The 19078-nt window shown below is 53.1% G+C and overlaps 1 protein-coding gene across 1 annotated transcript in view; it reads left to right on the top strand.

The window, feature by feature from the left end:
* Positions 1-325: 325 nt before the first annotated feature.
* Positions 326-19078, top strand: part of CPNE2 (copine 2) — a 37858-nt gene continuing 19105 nt past the window's right edge. The window contains exons 1-11 of the mRNA XM_030924760.1: positions 326-863; positions 3227-3406; positions 5364-5438; positions 7384-7455; positions 9700-9783; positions 10065-10154; positions 11414-11512; positions 11995-12081; positions 13813-13872; positions 16220-16353; positions 18265-18319. Of these exons, the coding sequence (XP_030780620.1) occupies positions 684-863; positions 3227-3406; positions 5364-5438; positions 7384-7455; positions 9700-9783; positions 10065-10154; positions 11414-11512; positions 11995-12081; positions 13813-13872; positions 16220-16353; positions 18265-18319 (1116 nt within the window). The 5' untranslated portion in view covers positions 326-683. The remainder of the gene's footprint in view (positions 864-3226; positions 3407-5363; positions 5439-7383; positions 7456-9699; positions 9784-10064; positions 10155-11413; positions 11513-11994; positions 12082-13812; positions 13873-16219; positions 16354-18264; positions 18320-19078) is intronic.

The following is a 19078-nucleotide window of genomic DNA, read 5'->3' as shown; positions in this document are numbered from 1 at the left end:
TGCTCATGTGACGGGGCAACACACAAGGAGCTGTGCATCCTTACAGGTGAAGACTGACCACAGCAGAGAAAAACTTCAAAGACAAATTTAACACATCTACCAGAGACTCAGACTCTTTTTTCTTTTCTTTCTCTCTCTCTCTTTTTCTCTCTCTCTCTCTTTCTTTCTTTTTTTTTTTTTTTTTAGATGGTTTTATTCTGTCACCCAGGCTGGAGTGCAGTAACGTGCAATCACAGCTCACTGCAACCTTGAACTCCTGGTCTCAAGCAATCCTCCTGCCTCAACCTCCCAAGTAGCTGGGACCACAGGCATGTGCCACCATGTCTGGCTGATTTATTATTATTTTATGCAGAGACATGATCCTCCTGGTTGTCAGGTTGGTCTTGAACTCCAGGTTTCCAGGCACCTGACCTCCCCAAGTGCTGAGATTACAGGTGTGAGCCACTGCGCTTAGCTCAGACTCCCTTTTCATGCATTTCCTCGCATTCTTCTTTCTCCAAACCTTTGCCCATGTTATTTGACAACCCACCTCAATTTGCCTTCCATCTCTCCACTCACCTCTTAAAGGCCAAGTGGTAATGCCTCTCTGTGGTGGGGCAGCATAGCAGGTGTCTGTCTACTTTCTGACCCTCACTCCTGTTCTCCTAGACTGCCAGGAACTCCTGCCACCGCCACCGGCTCCCATGGCCCACATACCCAGTGGGGGTGCCCCAGCAGCGGGGGCAGCCCCCATGGGTCCCCAGTATTGCGTGTGCAAGGTGGAGCTGTCGGTGAGTGGCCAGAACCTACTGGACCGGGATGTTACCTCCAAGTCCGACCCCTTCTGTGTCCTCTTTACAGAGAACAATGGCAGATGGATCGAGGTGAGGCTCTTCCGTGTGTCTGCAGTGGGTAAGGGGGTGGCTAGGCTGCTGGGGAGGAGGAGTCTCCCAGGACTGGGATCCAGGGACTCCAATAGAAGTAGTTGGAGTGTGGGCTGGTGGCAGGGGATTACTCGGTAAACTGTTACTCTTAAAATAAAATTTTATTTTAAATATATTTAAAATATTACTTTGTGTTTATTACAATTAAAATCTATAGATTTATAGTTATATATTTTATATTGATTATTTGATATCTCTTTTTTTTTTTTTTTGAGACGGAATCTCTCTCTGTCCCCCAGGCTGAAGTGCAGTGGTGAGATCTCAGCTCACTGCAACCTCTGCCTCCCAGGCTCAAGCGATTCTCCTGCCTCAGCCTCCCAAGTAACTGGGGCTACAGGTGTGCACCACCACGCCCAGCTAATTTTTGTATTTTTAGTAGAGACATGGGGTTTCGTCATGTTGGCCAGGCTGGTCTTGAACTCCTGACCTCAAGCAATCCACCCGCCTCAGCCTCCCAAAGTGCTGGGATTACAGGCATGAACCACCACACCCCATCTTGTTATAAATTTTTATATACAGTTAAAATTTATAGTTTTACAAAATGTTTGCTTCCACTTTTAAATAACCTTTCCCTATTATTTCTAAATGAATACATGGTCAGTAAGAAATAGAAACAGTGAACTCAGGCTTTGGGAGCTGTTCCAAGGCCCAGTGATGCTACTCCCTGCTGTGTGGCCTTAAGCAAGTGGCTGTCCCTTTCTGAACCTGTCTCCTCATCTGTGAAATTATTATATATTTTTTTCTGCTGACTCCCTTGGAAGGCCCAGATCTGGGGATATTAATGGTGCCCCAGGCAAGGACTTCTGAGCTGGAAGACTTTGGCTTGAAGGTTGGAAAGAGTTGCAGCTTGAGGAAGGATGTTGAGAAACCTAAGCTGTTAAGACCTTCAGGTTTTAAAACTTGCTTTGCTTTTGCAGAAGGAAACTATTGGAGTAAATGTAGAGAATCCAGATAAACCCAAAGGAGAAAATCAAAATTGTTGGGAACCCACCTGTCATAGAGAACCACTGTTAACAGTTTGGTATCCAGCCTTCCAGATGGCTTTATATGCATGTATATTTCCCAAAAGATGTGTGTACTTTCTAATGGATATTTAACTAGGCCACGGTGGGAGTTCACCTGAACATACTGTGGTTTACAAAGAGTTCCTATGGATGTTGGCTCCTTCTTGTGATGCCAAGAAAACAGTGTGGGATTGTTGACCCACTTTACAGAGGGGGATACAGGGCCCCAGAGTGGGTAGGGACTTTTTCGTGTCACCCAGTGTGTTGATGGTGTAACTGGAAGTGGGAGGTGGGACATGGGGCCAGCTGAGGACTCCTGGGGGAACCCTAGGCCTGTGAGAGGCGTGTCTGGGGGCACAGTTCCCCTCTGCCAGGTCTCTAGAACCCCTGAGTGCCCCTCAGGGAGTGGCATCCCCCTGACTCACGGCACACCCCCCACCCTCCCTGACAACCTCTGCCCCCACCCAGGCCAGCCACCCTGGATAAAAATAGTCCAGGGCCAAGACTTCCTCAGTGCCTGCTGCTCCAGCCCTTGGAAATGGACTGGGTGGGAGGTAAAGTCAACACAGCCTGGGCCCCAAAATAGACTGTCACCCAGACTCCGCGGTTTGAGGCCTCAGCATCCAGAGGCCAGGAGGCGGGTTTCCTGTCCCAGGGCCACTGCTGACCCACAGTCCAAGGCCCTGTCCTCAGCCAGGCTTTGGTATCCACAGTAGGTGGGGTGTTGGGCTGCACAGTGTCAGGATTCTATAAAGATACAAACATCTCCCTGCACCCCCGTGGGGCGTCCCTGACCCCACCTTCCCCCAAGAATCCTCCCTTCTTTTTGTTTCCTTTCTCAGTTTCCATGTAAAATGTGGTTTGAAAAAGGGGTTTTCCCCAAATAAAAAGTGAAAACCACAGGGAGTCAAATCCTTTCCCTTTACAGAGGTGGAAACTGAGGCAAAGGTGGGGAAAGGGCCTTGTGTCCTCCATCTCTTAACCAGACAGGGCAGGGCCCGAGCTCTTACCCTTGCACCTGGGTATGGAACCAGGACCGAAGAATTAAGAGTACAGGTAGTAGAGTCAGACCTCGGTTTCAAATCTCGGCCCTGCTGTCCAACCTTGGGGAAGTCACTTAACCTCTCTGTGCTTCAGCGTCCTCGTCTGTGAGCTGAGGGTAGTGAGTCACAGACCATGACCACGAGAGCCTGGCACAGAGTAGGCATTGTACAAGTTAGCAGAATGATTTCCAGCAGCCTGCGAGGGCTTGGACCAGCTGCCTTCACTCTGACTTCCATTTCCCTGCCCCTCTGCTAGTACGATAGGACAGAAACCGCGATCAACAACCTCAACCCCGCCTTCTCCAAGAAGTTCGTGCTTGACTATCACTTTGAGGAGGTACAAAAGCTCAAGTTCGCGCTCTTTGACCAGGACAAGTCCAGCATGCGGCTGGATGAGCATGACTTCCTGGGCCAGTTCTCCTGCAGCCTGGGCACGGTGAGCTGGGCCCTCCTGGGTGGGGGAGCAGGGACCCAAAGACTGGACAGCCCCTCAGAAAGTCTCTTCTCGCCCCATCTTCCTGGGTAGGTCCCAAAGTGCAGATGCAGAGTAGGGAACAGCCTGGGTGGGTTTGAGGCCGGGCTGAAGAGCTCCCATCTGGAGGGGCAGCCAAACAGACCGGGGCCCCAGGTGGCCAGGGATTCTGATTGTTAGATGTAATCAGGTGTGGTCTTGACCTCCTGGGGTGGGAGCATCTGACCAGCAACTAAGACACCCATAGTAGTCCCGCTTTGTGGCAGACTCACTGTGTGACCTTGAGCAACTTCCTTTCCCTCTCTGGGCCACACTTCCCCGTCCATCTCAGTCCTTGGTAAGTTCCTGGAGGCCGGGAGCAAGCAGGGCTAGGTGCCCCTGACACAAGTCTCAATCATTCCTTATGGCTGTATGCCCTTGGGCAAGCTCCCATCCCCCTCTGGGCCTCAGTTTCCCCACATTTCCCTTGGGGATTATGATGACTGCTCTGCCCAGCCTAAACTGTTGATGAGGGAATGAAATGGAAAATGCTTTGAAGGGTCCTAGTGGAGACTGAAATGTCCGGGGCCTTCCAGGAGATGGTGACCATGCAGAAAGCAAGTGACTGCCGTGGTTGTGATGTCTACTTTTTGTGTAAGAAGCAGGGTACAGTAGTCAGGGTCCCTACCCTGTGGTGTAACTGAGAAGAGAGTTTAAGGGCTTGTGGACTGGGCAGGGAACTGACAAGAGATGGGGAAACCAACCCAGGGCTTGGCCCCAGAGGAAAGCTGACCACCTTCACTTGGAAGGAAGGCAGGGTGAGGAAGTGGCATTGCCAGGGCCTGATGAGACCTGTGGCCATAGAGGGAGGCCTCTGGACTGCAACTTAGGCAGAAGCCAGAGTAATGAAGAAGCTCCCATCAAACCGGGGCCCCCACTGCTCACGCCACCTGCTCTCCCGTCTCTTGCCTGTCCCCTCAACTGGCTGAACCTCTGAAAGTCAGAGGACAAAAGAGCCAGGTGGCACAGTCCCAGGGCACAGAGCAGGTGCATGGATCTGGGGAGAAGAACTACCCCCGCAGGAGCAGGACTAGATCATACTGGTGTGTGCTCCCCACTGCACAGGATGACGCTTGCACTGCACCCAGGAAACATGAACCATGCTGGCCCCTGAGTGCAGTGGGCAGACACAGGTGGGAGGGCGACTTTTCAATGTGGCTCACTTTTCCTCTCTATGTCGTTTTGATTATTGCACCCTGTGTGAGTGTATTACCTATTCAAACCAATAAAAATACATAGAACGATTTGGCTGGGCTCTATAGCTCATGCCTGTAATCCTAGCACTTTGGGAGGCCAAGGCGGGAGGATCGCTTGAGGCTGGAGTTCGAGACCAGCCTGGGCAACATAATGAGCCCTTGTCTCTACCAAAAAAAAAGTTAGCCAGGCGTGGTGGCACATGCCTGTAGTCCCAGCTACCCAGGAGGCTGAGGTGGGAGGATCGCTTGAGCCCAGGAGATTGAGGCTGCAGTGAGCCATGATCAAGACCTGTCTCTAAAGGAAAATACATAGAATCAGAGCTTGACTCTCCATCAGAGATCATATCCTGAGGCAGTTGTGGTCTGTGGAATGCCTCTGGAGAAGGCAGTTGGGGGCTAACCTCCCACAGTTGTCTCCAAAATGCCTTTTCCTAGGGGCAAACCCAGCAGTGGGAGTCCAACTGCAGCCGGAGACCTCAGGCAGGTCTCTTACCCTCTCTGGGCCTCAGGCTCCTCACTGCCCAGATTGGCTGCTGTCCACCTCCCAGGGTGACAGTGACGTTCAGGCAGGTCACCAGCCAGCCCAGGACGGGAGGCAGCCCTGCCGAGTGGCGCCGGTGGAGGATTTTTCCTCCCGGGGCTTCCCCCACTTCCTCCCTGTGCGCCCTTTCTCCTCTCTCCCCTAGATTGTCTCCAGCAAGAAGATCACTAGGCCTCTGCTGCTGCTGAATGACAAGCCTGCCGGGAAGGGCTTGATTACGGTACCAGTCCCCTCCCGCACCCCCTCCACCCCCACTCCACACCCTCCCCCATCAATGGGCCGCTTCCCTGGCAGATAATCACCAGCTTTGTTTGGAGTAAAAAGGCCCAAGTTACAACTTAGCAACAGGTCTCTTAGCAACCGGCTCCTGGCTCTACAAATGATGCACTGGGGGCTGACAAGCTGGGGAGGCCTCCAGAGCCCCGCCAGCAGCCTCCTCCCTGCACTGGCCCCTGCCTGCCCTCCCCTGGGGGTCGTTCAGAAGCGCCTTGCCCATCAGCGCCCTGCCTGTGGCTGCGACGCGCAATGATTCCTGCAATGCGCAACGATTCCCGCGATGCGCAGCAATTCCCCCTGCGATGCGCAGGCCCTTCGCAGGAATGAGCTCCTTGGTCCTCAAAGACTCCCAGAAGCCAGGGCACCCCTGAGGCCCAGAGAAGAAGTTCCCTTGGGCAGCTGAGCTAGCGAGCTCGTCCCCTGGGTTGTCTGGCTGGCTTCTGAGCCCATGTGATGCCTGGGGAGCCGGCCAGGCTGGAGGGAGAAGCCATGCCTTTGTGTGTTCCCGTGCATTACTCCCCTGCCCTGGAACCTCCCAGGGCTCCCCACTGCCTGACCAACCCTTCGGTTCAAGGCTGTGAAGGACCCTCAGACCCTGCCTGGCTCTCCTGCCTTGGTGTTTTTTAATCTCCTTCACTTAAATGCCCTGTGTTCAAAGCAAACTGAATTCTTAGCATAGCCTGAACATACCCCAGGCTCTTACTGTGTTCCTGCCCCATGGGTCGCCACCTCCCAAACAACCTCCCCCCACCTCTTGGTGTTCTAACTGCCCCATCTAAATGCTTTTCCAGGCCAGGTACATGGCTTGCACCTGTAGTACTACTACTTGGAAGGCTGAGGCAGGAGGATCCCTTAAGGCCAGGAGTTTGAGGCGCAGTGGGTTATGATCATGCTACTGCCCTCCAGCCCGGGCAAGAGAGTGAGACCCCATCTCTAAATGAATGAATGAATGAATGAATGAATGAATACCTTCACAAGGCAGCTTCCCTCCACCTAGAAGCCATCCCAGACAGACCCCACTCAGCTGGGTATGCCATCACCCCCAGCATTTCTGGCAGTTCCACTCTAGGCCTCCGTCCCTTCCCCTGGGAAATGGGGGTGATAATAGGACCTACCCTATAGGATTGTTGAGCAAGTCCCAGTGGGAGGATGGCAGGGGAGAACGGGCAACCTGGCTGGCCTCTGTCTGTGGGTCCTGAGGGCTGGATGCCTTGCATTGGGTGAGGCCATCCTAGAGGCAGGAGAGGAGACAAGGCCCCAGCGAGAGGCCCCAGCCCACTTGTGTTGCTGTGGGCAGCAGGGGAGGGAGAGAGGCCTAGAGAGGGCCTCAGCAGCCTTGAAGTCACCCAGCTAGGCCATCACTGGCTGAGCTGGGGTCAGGGAACCATAGCTGATGGGGAATGCATATAGGACAGATGACCAGTGTGAACTGATGGGACTCAGTTTCTCCCCTGGGCCTCAGTTTCCCTAGCTGCACAATGATGTGGCTGTGATGCTGACACCTTGGTGTTCTGAGGAAGCTGTGCTCTCTGTGGCTACAGCAGAGGCAGGAGGAGGCCAGTCATGCTGCTCTCTGGCCCAGAACCTCTCCCCAGGACTCAAGACCACCCCCGGTATCTGCTTCATCTTCCCCCACCACCCCATGGGCCCTGCGGATTTGCATAGATCCACTTCCTGATTCCTCATCTCCAGATGGGTTATTTCCCCCATTTTCCAGAAGATGGAAACTGAGGTGTGGGGAAAACAAGAGATTTGTCCGAGATCACCTGGCACTGCCCCTCCCTTCCCCCTCCTGACCCTGGTGGATTGCTCCTGGGGCACCCTGTGCCATCCTGCCTGGCAGGAGGCTGGGGGAGTCTGAGGAGCCCCTCATGTTCCCGGCCTTACAGATTGCTGCCCAGGAGCTGTCTGACAACCGGGTCATCACGCTGAGCCTGGCGGGCAGGAGGCTGGACAAGAAGGTAAGGCGGGCAGAGGAGGGGCTCCGAAGGGGAGCAGTAAAGCCCCACCAGCCCCAGGGCTGTGTGGCCTCACTCCGGGGCCCCGGGCCACCACCTCCATCACATTCCAGGGACTGATCCAGCACAGGGCCCTCCTGGCCACTCCAGATTAGGACTCCTTCACCTCTGAGGTAGTGAGTGTTCCATCCCTTAGGGGTATTCAAAACACAGCTGGAAACCTGCTCATCGGGGCATCCCCATCTCACATAGTGTAAGTACATGCCAGGGTCCTTACACAATGGGGCCCTACCTGATGTGTCCCCAGTGCCTCGACTCCCCGACCTCACCCCTCCTCCCTGCATGTCACTCTGCTTCAGCCAAATCTAGCCCCTTGTCCGTGAATTAAACGAGGCACTTTCCTCCCTCAGGAGCTTTGCACTTGCTGTTCCCTCTGCCTGGGATGCTCTCTTCCTTGAATTTTCACACGGCACTCTCTCACCTCCATCAAGCCTTTGCTCCCACATCACCTCCTCAACGAGGCCTTCCCTGAAATTGGTCTTTGATTTCCCACCCTCTCCTGCTTGTCTCCTTAATACTTACTGCTGTCTAGCATACTTCCTTTTCTTTTTCTTTTTTGAGACCGAGTCTCACTCTGTTGCTCAGGCTGGAGTGCAGTGGCGCGATCTCGGCTCACTGCAAGCTCCACCTCCCGGGTTCACGCCATTCTCCTGCCTCAGCCTCCCACATAGCTGGGACTACAGTCGCCTGCCACCATGCCCAGCTAATTTTTTTTTTTTTTTTTAAGTAGAGACGGAGTTTCACCGTGTTAGCCAGGATGGTCTTGCTCTCCTGACTTTGTGATCCACCTGCCTCAGCCTCCCAAAGTGCTGGGATTATAGGCATGAGCCACTATGCCTAGCCCATACTTTCTTTACTTATTTTATTTTCTGTCTCCCTCATTTGAATATAACCTCTTTAAAGTAACACTTGCCAGGTGCAGCAGCTCACACCTGTAATCCCAGCTACTTGGGAAGCTGAAGCAGGAGAATCACTTGAGGCCAGGAATTTGAGACCAGCCTGGGCAATATAGTGAGACCCTATAGATGGGTGGGTGGATGGAGGGATGGATGGAAAGAAAGAAAGAGAGAAAGAGAGAAAGAGAGAAAGAGGGAGGGAGGGAGGGAGGGAGGGAAGGAAGGAAGGAAGGAAGGAAGGAAAGGAAGGAAAGGAAGGAAGGAAGGAGGAAGGAAGGAAGGAAGGAAGGAAGGAAGGAAGGAAGGAAGGAAGGAGGGAAGGAAGGAAGGAAGGAAGGAGGAAGGAAGGAAAGGAAGGAAAGGAAGGAAAGGAAGGAAAGGAAGGAGGAAGGAAGGAAGGAGGAAGGAAGGAAGGAAGGAGGGAAGGAAGGAAGGAAGGAAGGAGGGAAGGAGGGAAGGAAGGAAGGAAGGAGGAAGGAAGGAAGGAAGGAAGGAAGGAGGAAGGAAGGAGGAAGGAAGGAAGGAAGGAAGGAAGGAGGAAGGAAGGAAGGAAGGAAGGAAGGAGGAAGGAAGGAAGGAAGGAAGGAAGGAGGGAGGGAAGGAAGGAAGGAAGGAAGGGAAGAAGGAAGGAAGGAAGGAAGGAAGGAGGGAGGGAAGGAAGGAAGGAAGGAAGGAAGGAAGGAGGAAGGAAGGAAGGAAGGAAGGAAGGAGGAAGGAAGGAAGGAAGGAAGGGGAAGGAAGGAAGGAGGAAGGAAGGAAGGAAGGAAGGAAGGAAGGAAGGAAGGAAGGAAGGAGGGAAGGAAGGAAGGGTCACACACAAAAAGTGGCCCTTTTTAAACCTTAAATGATTGTTTAAAGGCCATGATATTCCTTATGTCATGTGCAGGATAGTTTCAGGATAGTTTTCACATTCCCAATAAAATAGATTTAAATGACATCCTGCTGGGGGCCTCACCCTACCTTGGGAATAGGCGCCCTCTTGAAGTCCTGGCCCATCTAAAGTGCTGGAGTTCTGACTCACACAGGGTGTAGGTCTCGGGGGTCTCTGAGCACAAGCTCTGACAGCCTCAGGGTGGTGGATTTCTGCTGGGGGACCTGGTTGATCCTAGAGGGCTGCAGCTGCCCTGGGCCTCTGCTGAGCCTTGCAGAGGCTGAGGAGAGGGGGCCAGGCTGGCTCTGCCCACAGCTGCCACCCTGACACCCGGCTGGGGAGGCAGCAGGGCCACACCCCCATCTGCCTGAACCTGGCAGGGCTGTGCCTCTCTGACCCACATCCTCCCATTTCTCCCAGGACCTCTTTGGGAAGTCAGACCCCTTTCTGGAGTTTTATAAGCCAGGAGACGATGGCAAGTGGATGCTGGTCCACAGGACTGAGGTGGGTACGTGGGGGCCCAGGGGTATCTAAGCAGTGGGCCTGCAGTCCAGCCCCTCCACAGCTCTGAAAAGGGCAATGCAGTCACAGCTGCGCAGTGTGCAGGAAGACCCACAGTGGCACCTGAGGGACGTGCTTCCTGCCGGCCACAGGGACGCTCGCTTCCATCTCTGGAAGTGTGGCTGTGGGTCTCCATTTTGTCACCCTGTCCCTATTGGGCTGACCCAACCCCAGAGCACTGCTGCCCAGGGCCTGAGCTCACCATAGCCCTCTCTGTCCCACAGGTAATCAAGTACACACTGGACCCTGTGTGGAAGCCATTCACAGTGCCCTTGGTGTCCCTGTGTGATGGGGACATGGAGAAGCCCATCCAGGTGAGGGGGGCTCTGGGGACCCTGCTCCCCACCCTGCCAGCTCCAGCCTCCCTGTCTATCTGAGGCTCCCAGGGATGCCTTGTAGAAAGCTCTTTCTCATACAAATGGAACGAGCCCCCATCTTTGGAGGAGGGAGGGCTGGAGACTGGGTCCTCATCCTGGATCTGATGCCCTGAAGTACCCAGGCAGGGCCCCCACCTTTGAACCCCTCTCCAAAACTGTCTTGCCCTCCCCAGAGGGCTGCGGAGCTGCTAGCTAGGGAAACACCTTGGAAACGATCAAATGTGGCATGGTAAGGACAGTGATTACCAGTCTCTCTAAAAGCTCTCAGTCCTCTGGCCGGGTGCAGTGGCTCATGCCTGTAATCCCAGCACTTTGGGAGGTTGAGGCAGGCAGATCACTGGAGGTCAGGAGTTCAAGACCAGCCTGGCCCACACGGGAAACCCCATCTCTGCTAAAAATACAAAACAGCCAAGCATGGTGGCGCACGCCTGTAATCCCAGCTACTCAGGAGCCTGAGGCAGGAGAATCGCTTGAACGCAGGAGGCGGAGGTTGCAGTGAGTCCAGATTGAGCCACTGCACTCCAGCATGGGTGACAGAGCAAGATTCCGTCTAAAAAAAAAAAATTATAAAATCAAATAAAATAAATAAAAGTTCTTGGTCCTCAGGGGCTGGGTCTTAGAGCAGATGGGGTTGGGGAGACAGCTAGGTCAGGACAGGGATTCCCAAGTAGGATACCAGGAATCTTGGGTTCTAGTACTGGGTCTGCTACTGCTGCTGCGAGACTTTGGTCAGTTACTTCTCTTTCAGGGCCTCAGTTTACCCATCAGTGGGATGGGAACAATAATCCTTGCCTTCCTCCTAGGAGGGCCATGGCATCTCAGTTAGACAGCATATAGAGCTGTGATTTCTGTGCCCATCTCAGAAAAAAATATGTCTAGAGAGGACCCCAGGCCATAAGCTGGGTGAGTCACAACCCGAGGCAGAGGGGAAGCCAATTGCCAAGTGTGTAAGGAGTGGAGTTGCCTGCACTAGAGGGTACAGCCTCCATCAGTGGGGCAGACACATCTTCTTTTCCCAGCAATCATGGAAGGCTTCCTGTAGGAGGTGGTTCAGGAGCTATCCAGGCCAGCTAGGCAGATGCTGAGGGGAGGCACTACCCAAACAGAAGACAGAGGGTTTGCTTGGGGAGTTGAGAGGGGCTGGAGAGCACCTCTTGGGGGACAGCTCTGAGGTGACCGTGCTGAATCCACCCCAGGTCATGTGCTACGACTATGACAACGATGGGGGCCATGACTTCATCGGCGAGTTCCAGACCTCAGTGTCACAGATGTGTGAGGCTCGAGACAGCGTCCCGGTGAGATGGGCATGTGTATTATAACCCCAAGACCTCAGCAGGGCTGGGGGAAGGGGCACCGGGTCTTGGGTCAAGCAGCCTGGGGCTCAGATCCCCCTTCTGGCTGCATGACCTTGAGCAAGGCATTCAGTCTAAGACTCAGTTTCTCCATCTGTCAGTGGGGGCAGAGGATTTGGGTGGGGATTGATGAGATGATGTGGGTAAAGTACCCAGCACACAGTGAGCAGTCAGGAGCTGTCCATCATCCCATGATGTTGGGCCCTCAGCTGCACAGGATAGGGATGCGTTATCTGGGGAGGAGGGAGTCAGATGCTGATCCTGCTGCCATTTCTGGGTGTGGACATCCTGGAAGTCTCCCTGGAGGAAGCATACTGCCCCCGTTGTCAAGCCTGTGGAAAGGATTATAGGGCCAACAAGGAGGATCTGTCCCCAAAGAACAAAGAAGCCCCGAGTTGAGTGTCTCTTTCTTCTGCGTTGCCCAGCTGGAGTTCGAGTGCATCAACCCCAAGAAGCAGAGGAAGAAGAAGAACTATAAAAACTCAGGCATCATCATTCTGCGATCCTGCAAGGTGAGCCAGTGCGGGCAAGCATGAGCCAGGGGCCAGGTTTCAGGCCACACAGAAGGGAAAGACAGGGCATTGGGTCTGGAGCCAGTGAGGCCTGTGTTCAAATCCCAGCTCTGCTACATCCTGGCCCTGTGGCCTTCTGAGCTTCACCTCACTGGGCCTCAGTCTCCTCATCTGTGGAATGGAGATATTAATGAGGCAGAGCATATCCAGGGTTACTCTTCTCTCATATTCCTGTGTGGAGGCCGAAGAAGGCACGGGCTGACCTTCCAGGGCCTGTTCTGGTGGGAGAATTGTCATTGCAAGCCGCTACCACCCACGGTGGGCTTGCAAGGGGCAGAGGACATTGGGTGGGGGCACCCTGTCCTCTCTGGTATCAATGTCACTGTGACTCCCATGGTACAGCTAGGGCCAGAAAGGCAATGAAGTTCATGTCAGCAGTGGCCAGGCTGTGGGCGGAGGCCAGGAGACCTGGTGGGCAAATAACTGCTGGATCTGGCAGAACATTAAGGAAGGCAGCCTGGAGCAGGAGAGCAAGAGCCCTGGGCTCAGGGCCTGACAGCTCAGGAGTCTGGCCGCTGCTCTCCACCATCGGGTGGATCCCAGACCCCAGCCTTATTTGGAGCCTCGTCTGGCTGGGGTTTACACGAGATTCAGTGATGTCGCGACAAAAAAGCACCCTGTTAAAGGTCAAGATGTCAGGTTGCAGCCTCGCGATGGATGGTCCTTGTTTCTGAAATTTCCATCATTCACATCACTTTTCACAATTTCTGGCACCTGCCTTACTTACTTTTTTCAATCAGCCTTTCTTCCCTGCATTATTGTTTTTCGTTTTTGTTTTTGAGACAGAGTCTCACTCTGTTACCCAGGCTGAAGGGCAGTGGCGTGATCTTGGCTCACGGCAACCTCCGCCTTCCAGGTTCAAGGGATTCTCTTGCCTCAGCCTCCCGAGTAGCTAGGATTACAGGTGCACCACCACACCTGGCTGATTTTTGTGTTTTTAGTAGAGACGGGCTTTCGCTATGTTGACCAGGCTGGTCTTGAACTCCTGACCTCAAGTGATTTGCCTGCCTTGGCCTCCCAAACTGCTGGGATTACAGGCGTGAGCCACTATACCTGGCCCCTTCCTTCCTTCCTTCCTTCCTTCCTTCCTTCCTTCCTTCCTTCCTTCCTTCCTTCCTTCCTTCCTTCCTTCCTTCCTTCCTTCCTTCCTTCCTTCCTTAAATACATTTGTTTAGAAAGGAATTATTAGAACTCTACCAAAATTAAAAAGTCTGGCTTCTTTGCCAAAAAGAGACAGAGACCATCAAAACGAATACAGTCTTAATGGCTTGATCAACTTCTAGAGGAAAGCGTTGAGCTGGAGGCCTGCTCTTTCTCTTTGTTAAAAAGGTAGATTAATAAGGGCCAGGAGAAGGTAAGTACCTAACAGTGACAAATTGAGACACTCTATGTCGGGTAACTGACACTGGGCCCTGGGACCCTCCCTGGAACCAGCATGTGTCTGTGTATCTGTGGGATGTGGGGGTCTCTGTGAGTCCCCCACCCACTGGGAACCATTGCACTGATGGCTTTGTTATAGAGAGATTTGGGTTATGTTGTAATTAGATCAGGCCCATCAGCCTTTTTTGAACTCCTTGTCCCTACTGAGGCTGCAGGACATAGAGCAACAACTCTCCCACCGGGAGTGTGACCAAGTCAAGGGGGCCCACTGACTCGTCTGCTTTCTTCCAGATAAACCGAGACTACTCCTTCTTAGACTACATCCTGGGAGGCTGCCAGCTCATGTTCACCGTAAGGCTCTCCCCTCTGGCTCCCTTTGCACCCCCATCCCAGTGAGGGTCCTCCCTGAAGACTAGGGCCACTAGTGCAGCCAGAGGGACTTAGGATAGACTTCAGGAAGGACTTCCCTGGGGCAAGGAGTGTGTCTGGCCCAGTGAGGAGGGCATTAAGTGGGCTGTCTGGTCCTGCTGGATGGGGCTGAGTTGGGGCTTAACTACAGGTCAGAGCACAGGTGCATAGCTCTCAGTCTGGTGGCTACACTCCTTCTGCAGGTGGAAGAAAACAAATTCCTCCTCACTGGCCACAAGACCTTCAGCGATCACTGCGTCCCTCATCTGCAGTCTCCTTCCTCCTCGCTCACTGGCCTCTAACCACACTGTTCCTCTGTTTGCCCAACACGCCAAGCTCTGCTTCGTCTTAGAACTTTGCATTTGCTGTTCCTTCTGCATTTGCTGTTCCCTCTGCCTGAAACACTTCCCCAGAACCTTTGCATGGCTGCCCCCTGCCATTTTTCAGGCCTGAGGAGGTAACGGAGGTCATCTTCCAGGGAGCCCTCCCTCCCTCAATGCCTTGCTGCTCTTCTGTCATATCTTCCTATTTTCTTTCTTTTCTTTTCCTTTTCCTTTTTTTTTTTTTTTTGAGACAGCGTCTCACTCTGTCACTTAGTCTAGAATGCAGTGGCACGTTCTCAGATCACTGCAGCCTCCACCTTCAGGGCTCAATTGATCCTCCCACCTCAGCTTCCTGAGTAGCTGGGATTACAGGTGCATGCCATCACACCCAGCTAATTTTTGCATTTTTTTGTAGAGATGAGGTTTTGCTATGTTGCCCAGGCTGGTCTCAAACTCCTGGGCTCAAGTGATCTGCCCACCTTGGCCTCCCAAAGTGCCAGGATTACAGGCTTGAGCCACTGGGCCTGGCCCTCCATATTTTCCTGTTTTCTGGGCACTTGCCACCCCAAGATTCATATGCATTTGTTGCTTCTCCCTGATCGTTGCACCCACTGGAATGAGTGCTTTAAGTGTGGGCACTTTGTTCATTTTGCTTCCACTCCAACCCCAGCATATCACACAGCACTTGGCACACAGTAGGTGCTCCATCATTTCTCGTTGGAAGAATGAGCTGCCACCTTGCCTGTGGCCTGGAGTCTTTGCCTCACAGACTCTGGGCCATTCATCCTGGCTTTGCTTCCTCACCCCAAGGGAGCCTCAGTCCCAGAAGGGAGGAAGCTGCTGGGGTGCCACACTCTGCCCACCTCCCCATGTTATCTCACTGCTCCCCATCACCACCCCTAGATCCCAATGGGAGATGGAGGGCATCGCAGGATGCCATGGAGTCAGAGGACTGGCCTTGCTGACCTCTGACCCTGCTGCCCACCACTGCCCCCTCCCCTGCAGAGAGGCCAGGCCCTCCTGGACCTCCTGCATGGGTTTGTTCATTCAGCAAACTCACACTGACTGCCTCCTTTGTGCCAGGCTCTAGGCTGTGTCCCTGCAGGGGCCCCTCAAGGACTAAGACCTTCTGCCCCTGGCCTGGGGGGGTGACCCTCTAGCCATACGAGGATTTGGATGGGTGGCCCCTTCTCTCCTACCCCACAGCAACTGAGTTCCCATGTAGCCAAATCTTCCCCTAGGTCCTACTTCTAACCTTCCCCTGCTGGGTAGGGGTCGTCCTTGCCCACCCGTCTGTGCCGTTTCTCCAGGGATTAATCTGGGATTCTTTGGGGCTGAGAGAGCAGGTAGAGCCCCAGTCCCTGCCCGCCTATCATCCCTGAGTCCCTGTTAAGCACGTGCCTTGTCTGCTGTTCCCAGCCCTGGGCCAGGCTCCTCCAGGGAGACTGGCACTGTTCTACCAGGCAACCCCAGGTCCCAGGCCCCTTGATGGTCTGAGGGATAATGGGGAGATGGCTTGGGTTGAGGGTGAGGTTATCTGGGAAGGTTGCAGTGGAGCAGTGGCATCTGAGTTGGGCCTGGAAGATGGAGCAAAGTTAAACGGGGAGAAATGATAGCCTGGCACTACATGCAGAGGGAAGCTCATGAATAAATGCCTGCATATGGGAACAGATGTATGTGTGGGTAGGGATAGTAAGGAGAAAAAGGAATCTGGGACTGTATGTTAGTCTTATGTCATCACATCTAGGCAATGGATTTTATGCTTGGGCAATAGAGAGCCATCGATGGCATTAGAGCAGAGGAGTGACACAATCAGACAGTTTCTAGGTTTCAGATCATCATATTGTGGGGAGGGCTGGGGGATGAGTGGGCTTCCCATGTCCCATCTACGTCTCCTATTCCCTGGGAGTGGGATAGGGTGCCAGGGTCTCTGGCCCCACTGGGTGGCCTTTTTCTCCACTCTGCAGGTTGGAATAGACTTTACAGCCTCCAACGGGAATCCCCTCGACCCTTCCTCTTTGCACTATATCAACCCTATGGGCACCAACGAATATCTGTCGGCCATCTGGGCTGTTGGGCAGATCATTCAGGACTATGACAGGTAAGGTTGGAGAGGGGCTCTGAAGGTCAGCCAGGGTTCCATCCAACCTGGGAAGCTCAGTGTGTCAAAGCTAGAAGGGACCCAGAAATCATCAAATCTAGGAATGGACAGCAAATGGCATAGGTGTAGTTATTACCCATTCCCTTACCCTTGACAGACATTGCTAATCAATTGCTGAACTCCAACCTGCCAAGCCCAGATTCAAACTGGGATCGTTTTCCACACAGTACACCAAGTAGCTAATAAGAAAATGAATCAGGATGGAAGATGAAACTTGTTCATTATTGCTGCATCCTCTCCTTTTAGAGCTAGGGAATGGGAGGCCTGGGGTGGGAGTGGAGAATTTGTTCCAGGTCCCGCAGATCATGGGACTGGAGGTCAGCCATTCTGGTTCCTGAGCCTGATACTAGTTCCCTAATGGTCTCACTTCTGTTGGGAACGTCTGAGGAGCAGCCAGCATGCATGGACCCTCCTCCCATGACCTTGCTTCCTGGGGACCTTTGGGTCAGGGTGGGTACCATGGAAAGCCAGTGAAGGGAAGCTGTGTGAAAGTATGGCAGGTGTAGCCACTGACAGGATATGACATCACTGTCACAGATGGTGCTGGTTGGGAGCTCCAGGTCAGAGGATTGAATGACCAGGAGGCTGACACATTGGGAACAGGGGAGGAAGGAGCAGTTGCCAGAAATTTGGCAGGAATGAGAGCAGGTTCAGGAGCCCTATGTGGACTTGGCCTCCTAGAGAGGGGCAGCCGGGGACCAGCATTTGACTCCCAGGGGGCCCAGGGCCTGAAGGGTGGCTGTGATCCCAGGCCACATTAAGAGAGGTACAACATGCAGAACAAGGGAGGTGGAAGTCGTCATCAGCATGGTTGGGTGGAGTCCCAGGTGTCCAGCTGCCCATTCAGCCCATCACTGAGCTGTCTAATGGGCATTAAGACTTAGCATGGCCCCAGTGAGCTCTGGTTGCCTGGGTGAGCCACTGTCACTTCCTGCCAAGATCATTTCATTAGCTTCCTCATCAGTCTCCCGGCTTCTGCCTTGGCCGCCAGCTGTGTGTCCTTTCCACTGCAGCCAGAGGGATCCTTAGTAGATGTATGTTGAGTGCGTATGCAAATGAAATGTGGTCCCTGTCCTCGGGGAGTTCCTACTTGAAGAGGAAGATAAGGAAGAAATTGTTGGAGTTCTGAGAGACCAGTTTACATGTGAAGTAGGAGCTATGGGAGCACAAAAAGAGAGGCATTGTAGGGTATCGAGGAAATCGACAGAGAGAAGGGGCCATTTTGATTGGGCCTTAGAGGATGAGTAGGAGTTTGCTAGGGGAAACAGATTAGGGAGAGATGTTACAGATGGGGGCACAACAGCATTGAAGTTGGAATGTGAAGGTACCCTGTGTGTTTGGGGAATAGCAAGTGGCTAGTGGCCAGGGCTAGGGGAGTGGGGTGTGAAGGGGCACAGGTGGAAGGAGATGAGACTAGGCTCTGGGGCTGGATGACACAGCACCTTGAATGCCACAGGAGGGTTCTCATATTAGTAGAGTTTTCCCTAGCTATGAGCAGGAGGCTGAGAGACAGCCGGTACATTCATTCTACTTCCGTCTTGACCTTGGTTTAGTGGCTGGCCGGGGTCTTAGTTTGAGAAGGATCTAGAAGCTACGCCCAGGCCCATTGGTTAGAAGTACCATTGTTGTGTCTGCCATAGGTATAGATATGGTCAGGCCACAGGTTCCCCAGGTCCCCGGAGGTGGGTTGGGCTCATTAGGTAGATGATCCTAACAGCTTTTTCTAGAGGTGGTGAGCTCCTCCTTTCTGTCCTTGAAAGTGTATGAGGCTGAGCGGGCCCAGCCCTGGGCAGAGGGTCAGGCGGTGTCCTCAGGTGTCTCACAGTGTGTTTCTCTTCTCTCTCTGATTAGTGATAAGATGTTTCCAGCTCTGGGATTCGGGGCCCAGTTACCCCCAGACTGGAAGGTAAGTGAAACCGGAGTTAGTTTCCTTTTGGTTGAGATGGGGTTTGTGTGTATGGTCTCTCTGGGATCTGCTCTGGAAAGGTCTTGGGCTGGGGCCCTGTTGCCCTACCTTCCCTGTGTTCACCCCAGGCCACGCTCATTTCTCAAGTCTGATTCTTGGGCAGACACTGAGGCTGTAACGGGGCAGCACAGTTATGTGCTCTGCTCATGAGACCCATATGAAGTGGGGAGGACAGACAGGATGGCCAGATGTCACAAATCAAAATACAAGACACTCAGTTAAGTTTGAATTTCAGATAAACAATGTGTATTTTTATGTATTGATATTTATTTATTTATTTAGAGACAGAGTCTTGCTTTGTTGCCCAGGCTGGAGTGCAGTGGCACATTCTCTGCTCACAGCAGCCTCCACCTCCCAGGTTCAAGCAATTCTCCTGCCTTAGCCTCCCGAGTAGCTGGGATTACAGGTGCCCACCACCACCCCCAGCTAACTTTTGTATTTTTAGTAGAGATGGGGTTTTACCATGTTGATCAGGCTGGTCTCAAACTCCTGACCTCAGGTGATCTGCCGGCCTCAGCCTCCCAAAGTGCTGGGATTACAGGCCTGAGCCACTGCGCCAGTACAGATAAACAATTTTTAAAGTATACATATGTCCTGAATATTGCATGGAACATACTTATACTTAAATCATCCATTGTTTATCTGAAATTCAAGGTTTTGTCTGAATCTAGGGGTACAAGTATTGTTGTATTACCAGGA

This window comes from Rhinopithecus roxellana, chromosome 20 (assembly GCF_007565055.1).
Source record: "Rhinopithecus roxellana isolate Shanxi Qingling chromosome 20, ASM756505v1, whole genome shotgun sequence".
Lineage (NCBI taxonomy): Eukaryota > Metazoa > Chordata > Mammalia > Primates > Cercopithecidae > Rhinopithecus > Rhinopithecus roxellana.
The sequence above is the reverse complement of the archived record's forward strand: the minus strand, read 5'-3'. Positions and strand labels throughout refer to the sequence as shown.